This window comes from Bemisia tabaci, chromosome 5, assembly GCF_918797505.1.
Source record: "Bemisia tabaci chromosome 5, PGI_BMITA_v3".
Taxonomy (NCBI): Eukaryota; Metazoa; Arthropoda; class Insecta; order Hemiptera; family Aleyrodidae; genus Bemisia; species Bemisia tabaci.
This window is the reverse complement of record NC_092797.1, coordinates 54,787,644-54,805,963: the sequence shown is the minus strand read 5'-3', so window position 1 is coordinate 54,805,963 and position 18,320 is coordinate 54,787,644. Positions and strand designations below refer to the sequence as shown.

The 18,320-nt window shown below is 36.5% G+C and overlaps 2 protein-coding genes across 2 annotated transcripts in view; one reads left to right on the top strand and one right to left on the bottom strand.

Moving 5' to 3' along the window:
• The window catches only part of LOC109039883 (prostaglandin E2 receptor EP3 subtype), a 44,035-nt gene extending 37,653 nt beyond the window's left edge, over positions 1-6,382 (top strand). The window contains exon 4 of the mRNA XM_019055594.2: positions 4,473-6,382. Coding sequence (XP_018911139.2) covers positions 4,473-4,685 — 213 coding nt within the window. The 3' untranslated portion in view covers positions 4,686-6,382. The remainder of the gene's footprint in view (positions 1-4,472) is intronic.
• Positions 6,383-6,895: 513 nt separating this feature from the next.
• Positions 6,896-15,869, bottom strand: DNaseII (deoxyribonuclease II). Its single transcript, XM_072300958.1, has 5 exons — positions 15,535-15,869; positions 13,922-14,123; positions 10,903-11,140; positions 9,611-10,044; positions 6,896-8,543 (listed from the first exon to the last, which is right to left on the bottom strand). The coding sequence occupies exons 1-5, from the start codon at positions 15,663-15,665 to the stop codon at positions 8,328-8,330; spliced, it is 1,221 nt and encodes a 406-aa protein (XP_072157059.1). The 5' UTR covers positions 15,666-15,869; the 3' UTR covers positions 6,896-8,327.
• Positions 15,870-18,320: the final 2,451 nt, after the last annotated feature.

Genomic DNA, 18,320 nt, shown 5'->3' with positions numbered 1-18,320 from the left:
AGCTAAAGGCTCTTCGATTTTTCCTGTGTACGATAAGTATCTTGATTTATTTTGCGAGGAAAGATCTGTACTTTTAAAGGATGCCTGTCATTCTTAATACGTTCAACTTCGTGTAATACTATGCAACACCTCTGTTGTGCGCCGCCACACGGCGGGCGGGCGGGCGGCCAGCGCGGAACGCGCATTGGCGCCTACAAACCTAAGTGGATACTTCAAGCATTGTGCAATGCGTGCAGTATCCACTTAGGTTTGTAGGCTCCAGAGAGCTTCTAGCGCTGGCAGCACGCCGGCGCCGCTCCGCTCTGTTAGGCTTTATTATTTGTACTCGCATAGTCAGCGTTCTTTAACTCATGATTTTGAAATGTCTTCACACTCTGCATTGATTATTTTCATTTAAATTGATGGGAAAAAAATATGCATCAATTTATCAGAGGAGAGTGATAATATAATGTGTGTTTTTTAAATATTGGTGGTTCCGTGTCAAATTTAATGATTTCCAAAGCACTTTAATTTTTTCTGTTATATTTTGTGCTTTTATCGTGCTGCAACGAGGTGTACGCGCAACCCAACGTTCAAAATTTGACGTTTTTGACTCTAAAAGATCGATGTACAAATGGGTTAAAACTAAAGATTGCGTGCTTCTTGGTTTTTTTTTTCCTCTTTTATTCATTTTCGCAGTTTCTGTCGACACAACTGCGGCTTATTGAGATTAATATCGCTTGGAAAAGGTTTTACGAAGATTTGTCACGTTTTAAAAATATAAATGTTTTCAAAATGAAGTAATAATTTCGTAAAGAAAAAAAAAAATACCTATACACACATAAGGTATATTGTACATCGAATATTTTAAGGATAGAAATAAAACCAAATATTCACCAATGACAATTTAAAAAGATGATTCAAAAGGATGAAGTAATAACATTTCATTTACAAAATGAGCAACCATAACAATACCTCCTTCTCTCTCAATTTCTCATTTTCATATTGTCAGTATAATTTTACATACCGACTAAAATATAACGCTTGGACCAAGTCACCGTTGTTTATTTTACGTGTGGGCGTAAACCACTGGACAAAAAAGGTGCGTGGACAAAAAATCATGGACAAAATGTCCTGAAACCTGATGAGGAGACGGTTGAAAATCAGACATTTTCGCTGACAAAGTTATCTGATTTGACATTGCCTTCTCAACTTCAAAAAACCACTTTTGTATTGCACCCCTCACTCCTCCATTGACCCTTAATGAGCATATCCTGTAAAGATAATGAGCCTGGCATTCGCTCATTTGACGTTTGCGTGGCGGTGCCTGTAGCGCGAGGGCATCTTTTTGCTTCAGTTTATTATTTTCAAACTGGTTTTTATGTCCTTTCCTTCTGTAATTTTTTGTGAGATTCTCTCATGCAGGTATGAGTCCAAAGTTTTCAAACCTTATATGGACGTGTTTCTGTCAAACGGAACTATGTGTATTATGACTTGGGCCCTGTTCTGCGTATATTCTTAAAGGTCGCAGGGCTCATGTTTTAATGCGCATAGTTCCGTTTGACAGGAATATACGTCCATACTCGATTGCACTTGGTATTCCCTCACTTTATTTCATCATGCCTCCCGCACCCCCTCATTCGTGATGTCATTCAAAGAGCACTGTAAATCCAACATGAGAACAACAGGATGAAAACTCTTTGAAGCATGTAAAAAGTGCAAAACCCCCCGGAAAATTCTCTGATTTTTCCTCTTAAATGTTTCTACATTTTGTCCGACTCCTCTCGGTGACTCGCCCTAATGAGCGCCGCTGGTGAGGCGGTTAGTGTCTGAAGTCCAAACGCCTTCAATTACGAGGGTATGCAACACGGACATCCATGGAGATCGAATAGTTGCATTCATGTCAGGCGTTATGAAGAAATTCGTTTGGTATCCATTACATGCGACACTAACCGAAACCTCGGGTGTTTCTCTTGCACCTTAACTTGATTCTAGCGTTGCCTATTGTGCCGATGAAGTCAGTCATTTCTGATTTTTATCGGGACATTTTAAATTTTCTGAGAATGCATTTTTTCTTGTATTTATTTATTTATTTATCTAATTTTATTTTTTGGTTTCATCGTCGACGTAATATCATCGAATATTTCAAGCATCTCAGTGGAACGTTGATTTAAGGCGAATTTCCACGACTGGATTTGGTTCACTTTTCGGACCAAATCCTTAAACAGGACATTTCTTTTTTCACTCCTATCCACTAGCCCGTTGAGATCATCAGCAACCGGTATGACTGAACCAGTCCAAAATTTCTCGAAGCAGTGGATAAGATGAATGATTTCACCGCGTAAAATAAACCAGGAACACCTAATTTATTTTCCAAAATTCTAGAACTGCGGTGATTCGGGAGATGAAAAAGTGAACGTGAAAGCATTGTCCTTGTGTGAAAATCCTTGAAAATAATCCTTTGAGCATTCGTTAAACAACACGAGAGATAAAAAAACACCTGTTCTTCACTGGGTCGCGTTTTTTTTAAACCTATAATCTGGTTTGGTTCATTTTCTTAAGGATTTGGTTGAAAATAAGAAAATCGATTCCGATAGGTCCTAACTCCAGCGGTGATACGCCAATCATCCACCCAACAAATGAACCGAATCTACGCTTGGAAGTTCGCTTTTAACCGACTCAATACAACTTTTTCTGCTCAAAAGATGTGCCTATTGCTAACGGTTGAAATGAAGGCGTTTTTGGTTCTCTCGCTGGATGAAATGCGCCTTTGGGGCGCATAGTAGAACGAGTTGAGGGGAGACGTCGACCATGATTTCTCTGACTAAAGTGGCAATTTCCGATGTTTCATCGAATCCATCAATTTTGAATTTTTAGAGGTGCTTTTTGTCGAAAATTTCACGAGAAAACTCATGAGACCTCATTTAAAACATCAAACCCTGCTAAACATGGTGAGTACAAATGAGTAGAAAATCAAGGTCATATGAATAGAATTTCAATTCATATGAATAGAATTTAACTCATATAAGCAGAATTTTTCCATCCAGTTTTCACCAAGTTCTATGACTAGAGATTCCAACTCACATGAGTTCAGCGTTGAATCTACCGCGTCCGATTTCTCAGAAACTAGTCATCGCATCAAAAAAATCATAAGAACAAAATGTTTTTATTTTTCAAAATTTACATTTTATGTGGGTGTCTCCTGGTCAGAAACAGCACTTCTGAAAAATGAAAAAATTGAATTCATATGAGTTAAACTTTTCTACTCTTATGAGTAGAATATTCTAGTGATATGAGTAGAATTTTTTCTCATCTGAATAGGATTTCTGCTCATATAAGTAGGAAGTTCTACTCGTGTGAGTTGGCAAATTCTGAATAGCCTACTCGTCATTTTTAGCGGGGATATTTTATACAAACGAAGCTATAAACTTGTAATGGCTCCACATTTTGTCCAACCAATCTCATTGACTCGATCCTCCCTGGTAAAAATGACGATGGGAGCTACGTTTCAAAATACCATGGGAGTTCTTATAGGCAACTAAAGAAGGCTATTGAAAATCATATAGATGGGTGTAGAAAGCTGAGCAAATTATATAGCCGGGCTATACGAGGCTATAAAAAAATAATACAGTCGGGCTATAGTTCCTATCGCCGGGCTTTACACTTTATCGCCATTGGCTATTAAAGGCTATTAGAAATTGTGTAGAAATTCGTGTGCTTTGGAAATCATTAAGTTTGATACGGAACTACCTTAATATTCACAAAACACACATTATATTTTCCTTTAAAACATATTTTCCTTCATCAATTAAAATGAGAATAATATCCATACAGAGTGTGCAAACATTTCAAAATCATGAGTTGAAAAACGCTGACTCCGCGAGATTAAATATTGGAGCCTAACACAAAGCGGAGCGGCGACGCACTGGCGCCTACAAACCTAACAGGGATACTTCACGCATTGCGCAATGCGTGAAGTATCCCTGTTAGGTTTGTAGGCGCCAATGCGCGTTTTGCACTCTCTGCCCGCCCGCCGCGCCGCAGCGTGCCACGGCGTCTGAAGCAACTATTTCACACCAGAGGTATTGCACAGTATCATGAGAAATTGAAGGCGCTCCAACATATTAAGAATGACAGGCATCCTTCAAAAGTACGGAGCTTTCCTCGCAAAATAGGTAAATCAAGATACTACGGCACAAAAAGAGAACGGTAGTCAAAAACTAACTAAGTCCTAGTATCCGTATTTTGTTACGTTTAGCATAAACTTTATCGTCTGGCTGATGCTTAATCGGCATCGGCTATAAAAGGCTATAAGAAATTGTACAGCCGGCTACAGAAACTATTGAAAATCTTACAGCCGGCTTTAGGTCTATGGTATTTTGGAACACAGATTCTACTGCCAATTTTTACCAGGGCTCTGTGGGACGGTTTGGGTGTGTTGGGAGCCAACGGTTCGGGGCAATGGAGTTCTAATATCGAGCTTTCTGTTTCAGATCTCAATTCCACTGGCGCACTTGTTCCACAACTGGAAGAACCTGTCGCATTTCTTCAAATTCGCCGACCTCCTGATGGCGTTCCACTTCACGCTGGACCCGTATTTGTACGTGCTCCAGCGATGGTCGGTCGTCAGATCCCTCTTCCGGGCCTCCTCCAGCCGAACCAGCTCCACCAAGACGTCCTACCTCGAGGCTTGTCCCCTCAAATGACGAAAGATCAAAGTTCACCAGTTGAACTTGGCACCCCTCAAATGACCTCAAGAATGCGGGCAGACCCCCGAGGCAGATTTTGAGGTGCGTCTGTGACAAATCAGTCTAGGACAGAGTCTGCGATTGAAGGTCCGTGGGGAAAATAGGGCCTCAAAACGAGAGCAGGTCTTCTTGAAAATTTTCGGGCGTGGCCCAAAGTAGCATATCGACGGTGTAAGTCCGCAACCATGTATCTAGGTTGTGGTGTTTGAAAAGCTCCGCTTTTATTTTATTTTTTTTAAAGGGAGAACACCCCAAGTAGCACAATGCAACGAAAATATTGAAATTAAATTGCAATTCGATTTCAATACAATTGTAATTTTTTCACCATTAAATTGCAATTTTTTCACATCATGTAGTCGCTTTATGCCCATTTTAAACAATCAACCAAATGGACTGCATTTAGCAATTTGGAACTATAAATTTTGGCTCTTCCGGAAAAACACTTATGTGCATAGGGAAACTAATGTCACATACGTTGTTTTTAAACCGGGTTAGAATTTATAGTTCCAAATTGCAAAATGTAGTCCAAATAAGCTCCATGTGTCAGAAAGATAGGAAATATGCAATGCAATGAAATATTGCAACTTATTCTAATTTTATTGAAATATAAGTTTCAATAAATGGGGCCCCTTCAAATAGGAGCTAGGCAACATACGCAACACTCAGTTGAATTGCAATATTTTTGATATGTAATTGCTACTATTATTGCAATCTGTGCTACTTGGGCATTGGCATAGTTCCTTCAAGTTTTCGCAGAATTTTCATCGCGCAGTGAAGAAAAATTACGGCAGTTTTTAAGAACTGCTGTTGAGTGCCTAGTTTCCCATGTAGAGAAACAAAGTATGACCGGAAGTCTGCCGCGTCGCAAAATGAGATCCGTGGTTTTACACTTTCGCCATCGACATACTGCAATGTTAGTAACTATAACGACGGTGAAACTCCCAAACCACGCATCTCGGTTTGCGACGTTGCAGACTTCCTGTCATATTTTATTTTTTATCGGGAAAGCTGAGTAGATATTCAAAGTTAATTCTTCAAAACTTCCGTAATTTCTTCTCTCCGTGCGATGCTAATCCTGAAAAAAATTCAAAGAAAATTTATGATTCGTTCTCCTTCAAAAATATAAAGGTGCGAAGGTTTTTTTAACACCGCTACCTAACGGGATATGCGGTGTGAAAGTTTCACCGTCGTTACAGTCTGACTCACTTTTCCTACCGGAAAAAACGCTGAAAGAACTAATGGTTGGCGCTAATTACGCACCCACTAGCGTGAAATTGAAAAAAAAAAAAAAAATCACAACCATGGCAGGCTTTGATGGCATTTGATTTTCGACTCTCTTTTAGAACGGAAGGACGCATGAACTCAAAGAAAATACTCATTTCTACATGTATATAATGTCCTACCGAAAGTTATACTTATGTGTGAGTACTTCCTCCATTTATTGGTACCTGTGTAAAGAAACTAAGTCATGTACAAAAATGTATCTATCTTTTGTCCAGAAAAAATATTTATTTTGTTTACCTGAGCTTCCTATTTCTTATGATGAAGTCTGTTTGAACGTTGCAAGGTTTTCTAAGTAGAGGGAATTTTTGAAACGAAAGCGTTCATAACTGTGCTTTTCTAGAGATGTAAAATAATAAAGTACTTTTGAACAGAGATATTTGTGTTTTCTGCATTTAGTAAGAAACGGAGGCAGTAAAATTGTGTTCTCCATTGGACGCATTAATCGCCCTTAGTTAAATGCGTAATAGGCGTGATACATCATTTTTTCGACTTTCTCGCATCTCAAAAGGCACTTCTATAAAAATTGAAGAGCAGCTAGATTTATTTCACATTTATAGCAATTCTGAAGGTTTCTTTTGTTTTTGTACGTTTTCTTTCTTGTTATTTTGTTCATTCTCAGGAATTAGGAGGCGGACTTGGGAGAAGTAACTATCAAAATGCAGATTATTTGGTTTGGTTTGAAACATGAGGCAGGTTATAAATATCTGTCATAATAAGTTGGTAGGTACTTTATCAGCAAATATTTATTTATGAACAAACAATATGTTCGTTGCCAATCCCCCACTACAAATTCATAAAGGAGATTATTCTATTTTTGAAATAAATGCTTAGTTGGAAGAGTAAGGTTAAAACAACGAAATAAGTTAACCAGTAATAAATAATAATAATTTTATGAATTTCAAATTTAATTTTTTGTTTAAAATTTTTTTTTCTCGGGATTTTTTAATTGAGAAATAGATTAAAAAGATTGATTTTAAAATTATAACTCACGAAAAATTGATGGATAACATATCCTACAAAGAAGCCTACAAAGAGAGGTATCGACAGTGAAACTGCAAAAATTCATATCTTGGATGCAATGTTTCAAAATCTTAGCTCCAACTTTCTTTTTTAAAAGGAGACCAAATCAACATCATGGCTTACAATGTTCACAGAATATTCTTCACATGGAGAAGAAACAAGAAATGGCGTTTGATAGTATTCTATTTGGGAAATGAAGGTCTGCAACACTGCAAACCGAGATACGCATTCCTGCCGTTCCACCGTCAGGAAGTCTTAAAAAAATCGGGATAAGGAAGTAAGTTATGTGGCTAATCCTGCTTCCTTGATTTGAAAACAATTTTCAACCCTTTTACTTTAAACAATTACCTAAATGAAGACAAACATTTTCGTTTGGGAGACAATAGTGATATATTTTAGTGATGCACATTGTAAATATAATAGGATCTGAGGAGAATTATAATTTGTATCCGCTGAAAGCTCCTTAAAAATTACAGGGATGAATACAAAAATGATCACAACTGCAGTAAAAGAATGACCTACTTAAAACTATTTTTGGCACAACTTCTCACTCATATGAGGATTATTACAGATACAAAACCAGATAGAAAGCACACTGATATTTAAGAAAATAAACGACAGACAAAAGGCTTAACTGACTTGCAAAGAACTGCAGGTATAAACTGCATGATTCATATTTTTCCTGGAAATAAATTCTTTAAACAACTGAAGACTCTTATCTCTAAAAAGAAAACCTCTCCATTTCCTGGAGACAGATTTGTAGTTGGACAACCAGTAATTTCAAAAATCTGCTGAAATACGTCAGAAATGAACTTGAGATCATTTTTTTTTTTTTTTTCATTATGATTATTTCTTTCTTTATCATTAAAGAGGAGTCTGAAATCATCAGTCAAATATTAGGTATATGTAATGCTGTTTGAAGCTCACAGTTTTGTCGGTTCATTACTTTCAAGAAGTAAGCAGTTTTGACAGTTGGTACAAACTGGACAAAGTACAAGGCTGCGTTAACTTCATCTTACTTTGGATAAAATGTAATTCCTAAAAAAATTAAAAGCAACCATTTTTTTGCAGTGCTTACTTTTTTAAATTTAAAAGTATGCTATGACATCACAATTTTCCATGTAAGTTGGACATCTGCTTCCACAAATAGGTATAAAAAATATATTTTCACACTAATTTTGTGTCAAAATATTATGAAAAAAAAATCTCAGTCTTTAATTTAAAATGCATCACGTTTGTGCAAAAGCACTCAAGGTCACGGGACAAAGCCACTTTACAAAGTGACAAAACTTAACTCTAAATCTCATTTAAAATTGCTTTATAATATCTACGAATATAGTCAAAGAAAGCCGCTATTTTTGACTTCTTAGATTTCTTTTTATGAGATTTTTCTGGATCATGGTTTGGCGGGTTGGAGCAACCTTCAACACCGGCCACAACTTGATAATAAGAAGCGTGAACTCGTGGATCTTGGAAACATACAGTGCCACCACCCCGAACAAACTGAGTTTTCTGAAACATATTGACAAGATTATTATTTAGTGAAAAATACAAGTTTCAAGGAAGAGAAAAATTGCAGCATGTGAAAGTTGTAGGAATAAAGAGTCATACTTTTGTGCTTTCATAAAAATTCTTTCACAATTGATCGAATACATGATGTTCCTGAAGGCTGGAATTTTTGAATTTATACTTGGAGGGTAAATTATGGATTCTGGTGTTTAAGTAATTATTATTTATAGAGTGTGCTTTGGGATTGCCTTGAAATAATTTATGGAGCTCAATAATTTGCTGAACAGTGTGGAAGATTTTCATGCGTGAATATTCTGTTTAGTGGAGTTGAATTAAGAATAATTAGACCCAGAAATGACTGTTTAGTGAAAATATATCCTCGGAACGTTTTGGTAATGTTGTGGCAACTTCAATTTTGCCTTGAGGGCTACATCAGGTCTGGCAAAATTTTGGCAATGTTTGATAAGTAACAATGCTCCCTTGTCAATGCCAAGAAACATTTAATGTTGTTTCAGTTTATTTACTTTCCTGGTACCTTCTCTGAAGATACACAGAAACATTTGCAGCAATTTCCCCTACCTTTGTCCTGATTAGGGACTGATTTTTTATTTGCCGCCCTAAAGCTATCTAAAGATTAATTTTCTCTCCTGTTCCTTTGAATTTCTTTTTTGCACCATGTTGCAAAATTTCAAAGAAGACAGCCAGTAAAATAGTAATTTATTCAAAATTTCATTCTCATTTTATCTATCAGTTCGTAATTTTTTACCAATCAATTAATGGTACACTCTAGAATTGACTTTAAATAGTCCCTGAAGCATAAATATTGACTTCCACTGAACTGACAGATAGATACTCCTCTACTAACACAGTGCTTTGCATGATGGCTCCAATTTTGTAAGAGCTTTACTTTAGTTTTGGAGTTAATTTTAAACAAAAATAGAGGCTCTATTATGTTGCTTGCAAAAGTTTACATAAAAATAGTTATTGAAATGAATAGATAATTCCTGACTTAAGCAGGAATTCTGCTGTTAAAAATTCTGTCAAAATTGGAGTTAAATTCAGAAACTTACCGCTCGGTTAATATCACCAACACACGTCCAAGGTTTTGTATCATCGGTAGATATAGCCCATTTGGAGTGATCCTTGTGAGAAGAGAACTCGTCCAGACCAATCTTCACTGCGTCAATGTTTTCAGTGTGGAAGGGTTTCACACAGTCAGACTGGAGGCGATCTTTGCCATTCGGCCAGGTTTCGACGCGTAGAGCAGTTTCCAAATCCTCTGTCAGGTAGTCATCATACAGATCTTTCTTAAACTTTGATGTCTTGGCATAAGAAATGAAACTGGAGCCGGACTTTGAAGTAAGTTCAACTTTGTGGGTGTAAGGAGGGGTCTTCACTTTTCCTTCAAATTTCGAAACATTGTGCAGTTGTGGATAATGAGTGAGAGCCTCTTCGCCAAAATGCTGAGAGTAAAGCAAGGGATTATTGAAGATCAGCTGCAAAGCTGGAGGAGGAAAAAACAATGTATGTGAGCAATGAAAGTAAACATTTGGAAATCAATAGTTACTAATTATAAAATATGGCCACTGCATTTATAGGTTACTAATAAATAGACATAGATTAGACATACTTTCTAAGTCCTATGAAATAGCTCACTTAAAATATTCTGGTGCCGCCTTTGGCTTATACTATTTAAGAAGATGATGACTGGACAGTATCAGGCTGAGAAGAGAAAATTTGCCACTAAGTCCTAATGTCGCCGGAAAAAAGGCTGATCCACTTATAAAAAAAAGTATGATAAATAAAATAAGTATAACAAGAAAAAAACACTAAAAAATGTGGCCCAAGCAGTGGGTAACAAGATGGTAAAATAGCGTTGGGTCCACACCCAAAAAAAGTTCTTAACTATTACTACTAGAGCACTACCTACTACTAACTATTTACTATTAGAGCTCAACAATTTTTGACTTCTTTAAACTTTTCGGCCTTGCTTTCCCTGCAAAACAATGAGGAGCCAGCACTATTTTACCACCTTGTTAAAGTAAGTATTTAAAGATGTTAAAAGATACAAAAGACAAACGGGACGCCCAGTGAAAGTTGGTGGCAGCCAGTCTATCATTGCAAGTTTAAGCCAGTCTAATAAGACATCAAAATACGATATATTGCATGGTTAAGATAGGGCTAATTCTTGGCTTGTGCCAACATAGTTTCAATAATCAGGTCCAGGGGGTTTTGCTACTCCCTGGGGGGCTTCAGGAGGAAAATTGGGCGTCTCAGAGCGCCAGAGAAAACTGAAAAAGCAGCTCTTGCATATCTTTACCATTCCTTTGGTGCAGAAGTATGAAAGAATCACATTTCTAACCTGAGGTATCCAGAGCCTGGGCATTCATAGATATGCATAGGAAACTTTGACCGTTTTTCATGCCAGTTTTGGGATATGAGTAAGTCTTTGTTTCAGGCGGAGGTGGGAAGTGGGGTACACTGTGTACCAGCCACACTCCACCATCATTATTCCCAGCGATGACTCCTTTAGAGTGGCCTTTGGTAAAACTGACGTTGCCATTTGGAGGTTGATCATTATACATCATCCACATTTCATCCTACCGGGGAAATCAGTCAAAATCATTAGTTTGGTTCATCAAAAAGAGAGTAATCATTTTAGCACTGTTTAGCGAAAAAGACAAAAAAGGAGAAGAGAAATAGTCAGATCCTAGAAGAAAAAATGCAATTAGGTAATTCATTTGATACTTCTTGGTGCTTTTCTTTTCTGTTAGTGTCTTGAAGACCTCATCACAGAAGAGGTGTAGGCAATTAGACAATGCTGACAGAAATCAGTTTAACAGTTAACTACATTCAGCATGACAATAATAATTGCTCCCATGCTTCATTTGTATTTATAAAAAACTATGCAACATGCCTTGCATCAATATCTTTCATGGAACTTAAAATTTGATAGAAATAAAGAAATGAACGAAATCTGGCCCAACAAGTTTTTGGAAAAAAAAGTAAAACTTCCAATTGTTTATAACTTGTTATAAACATAAAAACACACTTTTCAGAGGTATGCCTTTATTGCACCCAATGCTGCAATCTCAGTTATCGCTGTCTCAATGTGATGCAAAACTTCGAGAAATTACCAAAAGAGAAGTTTCATGCCAGATAAAAATTTCCAACAGGATTATGGTCTCTTCTTGGCCTGAATTTTTAATCCCATGGCAATAAAACGACGATATTATAATGTTATAAACTTAGCGTAGAATTTATCTCTCATGCAAAAAGAAAAAAATTACCTAGATGCACTTTAAAGGTTTGAAGATACATGCCCATGTCCTAACAAGAGCAGATCGTACACAAGATGTGGGATTATTCGGCAAATCTAGAACACACAGCATCTGTTCTGAAAATGCATTTGAAGTGTGGGAGAGAGCAAACCATGCCTAAAATAAATCTGAATTTTAAACATGCATTAGTAGGACCTCTGAGCGGTGTCAGATTATCATTCAGACAGCTTCATGCATCACAGAGTGTTAACATTAGGTAAAGTTGGGCGATAATGAAAGAGTGCACTTTGTATTAAATATATATACACAAAATTAATTACAAAATGATTACTAATTTTCTTTTACAAAAAAAAATGGAATTTATAAATAACAGAGAGAAAAAAAATATCAAATACATGTGTTTAGTTGAACAGCATGGAACTGCATCAACTTAACTCGTTCATTTTTAAGTACGATAAATAATTCCTGGTCATATATTATGTTATAAAAATTTAAGATGTGAAAATGGACTGAATGAATATTTTGACAAGATTAATTAGTAGATAGTGAGATTGTAGTTGATGATACCAAAAATGTTTAAGTTGTGAAGTCTGTGACCGTCAAAAAGAACTGGGTCCTACGTTCCTTGGTAAATTTTCAGAAGCCTTAGGTCTGTCAAATTTAGTCAAACAAACAGTGGTTGAGATTTAAACACTAGGTATTCTCCGATGCTCAACCCAAAAAATAAGTGCGTTAGAAAATATATACTTGATTGATATTTCAAAAGAGAGTGGACAGATGCATTTCAATCCAACCATGGTGATCTAGATGGTCTAGCAAAACTTTGAAGCCCTTCTTCAAAACTACGTTCTTTGAAGAGATAAACTTCAAACTATATCAGCTCGAGAGTAGTTGAATGCTCAAAATACACTCCTTTATGCAAAGATGGGAACTTTTGGTAACCTCAAGCATTGAGGTGTCTGACAGACGATGCTTTGAGGTCATCACATTTAGGGAAAAATTATTTTATATCAATGGTGAAATTACCAGACCACGTATATCTGTTTGCGACGCTGTAGACTTCCTGTCATACTTTACTTTTAAATGGAAAACTACTCGACGTCAATTCTTGAAAAGTTCCGTGTTTTATCCTCAGGGGAAGAAAATTCTGCGGTTTAAGGACAGTAGGTCTAGAAGAAAAAGGGCTACAAAAAAAAGGGCTACCTTCTTTGGTCTACAGTCAAAATGTCTACATGAAAATGCCTATTAAAATAGTGTCTATAGTAAAATATGTCTGCGGTATTAACATGTCTTCGGTTTGATTGCCTACTCCAAAAACGTCAAAGTACGTATTTATGTCGTCTGATAAGAATCTCATTTGAAAGTGTATCCCCAAAGACAGGACGAGACTGTGGATGCTGCAGAAGCTGATGCGTAAAATTGTGAGTCACACTTCACGAATAATTCACCATGAAAATATCAACATGTATATTTTATAAATATTTTATTTAATTTTTAATTTTATAAATATATTTTATATATTTTTAGTGGCCAACATAAATATTTTGACATTTTCTAAGTGGGCAAACAAACCGCAGACATTTTAATAGCGTAGACACATTTATCTGTAGACATAATTTCAGTAGGCATTTTAATGTAGACGTTTTGACTGTAGACTAAAAAAGGTAGCCCTTTTTTCTGTAGACGTACTGTCTGCATACCAATTCTGCAGAAATTTCAAGAAATAATATTGACTTGTTTTCCTTCAAAAAAATAAAACAGCAGCGAAGATTTTTAACATAGCAAATGAGATACATGGTCTGGTAGTTTCATCGCCGATATGCTACAGCATGCAGGTTGTGATTTCTTATTTAATATTGTGGGATTGAGAAACCATTGAAACTACAAAAAAAAATCAAAAAGGTTTGAGCTCCACACTACGAATTTTCTGCTAAAAATAATAATAAAAATAATAGTGAATAATAAAAAAAAGAAACACCTCTAAAATGCCCAATGAAAAAAAGGATAGTCAGAAAACACCCAAATTCAAAAGTTTCTGCCAACAATACTGCTCAAAACCTCAATCATTCAAAATAAAAAATTAAAAAACAAAAAACTCACAGATGGTTCAGACGCTTGATTTGCTGCGTCTTCGTACAGATGAGCTAGAGTCTGCCCTGGGAAAGAATTTTTGCTGTCAATACCATAGTTTGACATCTGCCAGCCTTCATTTGTGCCCGAGGTCATGAAGGCATACGCAACACCAGTTTTCACAAGAAAAGAGGAGCTCGTTTTGATCATCGGCAGTTTATACAAGTAATACCTGTGAGAAAAAGAAAGAGTTTGTATGAATAAAGCAGCTGCTACTATCGAGGAAACCCATCTCCACATCAGAAATCTGTAAAATTTCACTTAGATACGCCTACGGGGGTGTATGAAAGAGATGTCTTAAAAGTCTGGCTGGTCTTCGCCTGAATAGAGGAGGCCAATTTTTTCAATTCGTGATCAACTCAGGTTCCTGGTATTTGAACATCATTTTCCCAGGTGACTTTAAGATACGGTGTACTTCATGATTGGGAACATGTTCAACCTGTATGGAGTTAAGGACGCAGGCTGCGACGACATTCAAACAATGGTTTTCAATTCGCGTCTCTCAATTCGGATGGCAGATGGTCTCTTAAAGCCAGCATTGAAACGCTTGCATAAATGCAGCTCATGATGCATGAAATTAGATCAAGGAGGAAAGACCAATGGGCAAGTTTTAATAATGACAGGACAAGGTTAAATTGGTCCAAAAAAAAGGGTTTTGGATGATTTAGGAAATGAGCTACTTAAAAACTCAGCCTTAAGTAATGGTTCATATTAAATTACTACGCCTAATTACAACGCCATTCCTCAAGGTAGATAAGGCTTTTAATGGACAAATGTTCTCGGGGACTACTGAATCACTGAGCATCCATGCAGTTCTGCAGGTGGCCATCAATTTGGCATAATAGCTCACATTCTTCTCTAATGGTCTTAGAAGAATAATAAGTAAGTAAGTAAGTGAGTAAGGGCTGGACTGACCGTTGAGGTGCCTTCAACGGGCAAAGACAACTGGCAGGAACTGTCATCGTGCACCCTGAAGTTGGACTGTGCTCCTTAGCTTTGTACTATTGACTCATTCTATATTGCCGCAAGGCTCATCGGCTGTCTGATAGCCAACGGTACTTAGGTTCTATCAGGGACTGTGGCAGACACTGCAGAGGGCAGATGATCAAAAAGATCAGAGCACAGCCGTGCCCGAACTGAGTTGGACTGCATAGTTTCAATCTCCACAGGTAGGGTGCGCAGGCAGTTACACGCACTAAAAGTAATCAACGATTTTTGCATGACCAAATTGAACAAAGCAGACGGATTACTTTCTCCATGACTATGTCTCTCCCATCCCCTGTTACCTTAAAGGGTCCAGGATGTTGGAGTGGCATAGTTACTTACAGTCTCGATGATTGGTATTTGAGTGTCCTCAAATATCAGTCACCTCTGACGATTGAGCTCCGGACTTCAATGTTCTTAGCTAACTGCCTTGACCAATGCAACACTGAGACTGACTTTAGAAGAATAATAAAGAAGCAGACAAATTTACAGAGCAACTTGGCAGCTTTAGCGTAGATTACTTAGGTAATGGCTGGAAATTTAGAGAATTTAAAAAAAAAGCACTTCAATACTAAATACCACTTAACTACAGAACTTACCAATCCACCGGTTGGTTTGCCTCGTTAAGACATTGAATGGCATCACAGCCATGAAAAGAGACAAAAAGAACAGAAAAGAGGGATAAAATAAAATGAGAGAGAGACATTTCACACATTCGATATAGAGCCATCAGAGACCTCTCACATCAACGAACTTGTGTTACACTTTCACAAGTCCTCAGGGGAATGAAGTTTGAATGAGGGTATGAGAACGAACATTATACAGCTTGAAAGAGCTGATCGTCGATTGCAAAAATTATTCCATCGAAATATGCACCGTTATCTAATGATCAAGTGGTTTGTTGGTGGCCTCTTCTTATCACTAATGTAATCACTTCATTGTTTATTTATTTATTTCATTCCCACCCCTCTCCTTCCTCTTCGCCTATCAGCTGCATCCAAGTTACCAACTGGTCTAAAAAAGCCCTATTCTGTTTAGTATAATTTTGTCAAGTTTGAAAATAAATTTATGATTAAAACAGAAATAAATCACGATAGTAATATTTTATATAACAATATGTACTTTTAAAATGTAAGTCACTTGTCAAAATCAGAGGTTAAAGAGTCGAGGATATGTGGTAAAAAATACCAGCGCCAAGATTTGGGTGGCACTGCTGTACCGGGCTACACAGCTGTTTATTGGTGCCTCGCACTCCGCTCTAGAGAGGCGGTAAAATTCAAAATGACGGCAAAGGATCTCATGTGCCGTCAACCGCAAACGCTGAAGTCTGGACGTGAAAAGAGATGAAATGATTCTCAAAACGTTAAAAGAAGCCAAGAGAATTAAGTGACGATGTTATCTAAAATAAATACCTAGATTTTCCTGTCGGCAATTCATCTAAACTATTTTTTTAAAGAGCCAGCTAAATGTACTTAAAATGTCTGCCTTTTCTTATAATGCTTACACATTACCAAATTGAACGTGGGGAAGAATTGCCTCGTTTCAATTTTTCCTTATGGAAAGTTCTAAACATAACATTAATTTACATACCTATTCAGTCCATTAAGGGAATTAAAGATTTGGACACATCGGTAAAAATGAAACAATGTATCCTTTCCTAATGAAGAACTGTCAGCAATACGTTTTTCAGATGAAAATGATAAAATGCTTTTCTTTCCCTAGATTATTTAATTACTACGTAACTCAAGAAAAAATAATCGAATAGAGAGAGAGACCAAGAGCAAAATTTGCATAAAAAGAGGATGAAGGCAGATTTTTCGAAAATATAGAGAAATATAATATGTTAAAAACATTCTGACATTGGCGCTTTCAGTCACTCCTTCATGAATCAGGTTGCGTTCTTTCGTAGATTTCTGAACCACCATCCTTTGAGGTGCAAACTTCAAGCCGTTTTGTAACTTGGGCACTCAGTTACACGGTTTGTTAACTATGCATTAATTCAGTGTGCAGATCGATGAGCATATAAATATTTGCTTTAAATAAAGTTCTCTCCGACTTTAATCAATATTTCTGAAAGTTTTCAGGCCGAACTCCCTGCCACCCACAGTTTTTTTTCCCACTTAATTATCTCTGAGGATTTGTCTCCACTCTCGTTTATTACTGTCATTTCATGTTCATATACTTAATGAAGTTCAACTTGTGGCGCATAATGGAAAAACCACCCCTTAATTTTAAAGGAAAACTTTCTAAGAAAATGCATGAAAATGACCCTGATGTGTCCTCGATGGTTTAGATGTCATATGATACATTATTGAGGACCGTAGGATAGGAAAACATTCCTTTTTCACAGTGGGTAGTTCCTTACAGAGATTTAGAAATTAGCTCTTTATTAAAAATTATAAATTAAATGTGCAATTAAGATGGTTTTTCCAAAACGTTCACAAAGTTTCTTTGAACATTCTCTTGACTGCTTTGATTTAGTGATTTTTATCTTTGACTCTGTCGTCCTTTTTTTTAAATTTCATTGTGGTGTTTTCTACTTCAGTGTCTGGAAATGACCAAGAAGGAGAGTCTTTGTACACATCAATTAAAAGTTTTGGTCAAATTTAAATGAGATAAGTAAATTGATTCGAGATGGAGATTTTGGATTTCCATTTTAGAATAATAACTAAATAAAACTCTATTGCAGGATTTATCTGTAAATGTGAATAAATAATGGACATTTCCGTGCACAGTAAAAAATATACCACAATTTAATTTCATTTTTTGAATTTTGTTTCGTCACAATTTCCTTCTAAGAAATGCAGCACAACTTCAATCTTTTAGCTTTAAAATAGGTATACTAAAAAGAACTTGGTCTACTAACACACAGTTGGCCTAAAAAAAAAAGTCCAATTTTTTTAAGAAAACACATGTTCTTCGAAAAAGAGAAGAAATAAAATATCCGTAACTTAATCAGAAGCAAAATTTCAAGAGATCTACTTTATGGCTTTGCAGTCGTTTTTTTCTACAAATCTTGTCAATATTTACTTTCTGGAAGGGCTACGCCCTGAATAGGTAAAATAAAGAAATAAATCATTTTATCAGAATATGAGTTAAAGTTCCAGCATTAGCACAGTTGTCAGTAAATTAATAATTGAGGCGTTGAGCATGAGAAGGGCACTTATGGCCTAAGAAATGAGATGTTTCGGAATTTCTGAAGCTAATATGTCTTAGAGAATCTAACGAATGATGTCTTTGGAAATTTTTTCTTAGAACACAGTAAAATCATGAAGAATATATATGTAGTAAAAATTTTAAGGAAATGAATTCACTTTCCTTGCACAGAATGAAATATTAGTAGAGATTCTGAGAACTGGGAGGTGCCTTTCTTACACCCAGCACC

Bases quoted from the DNA above. Each gene is read 5' to 3' on its own strand.
- DNaseII (XM_072300958.1), bottom strand. From the start codon at position 15,665: ATGGCTCTATATCGAATGTGTGAAATGTCTCTCTCTCATTTTATTTTA. The intron at 11,141-13,921 runs GTGAGTTTTTTG...TTTCCCCGGTAG, and splicing joins ATCAAGCGTCTGAACCATCT to GATGAAATGTGGATGATGTA. The intron at 8,544-9,610 runs GTAAGTTTCTGA...AATATGTTTCAG, and splicing joins TTGGTGATATTAACCGAGCG to AAAACTCAGTTTGTTCGGGG.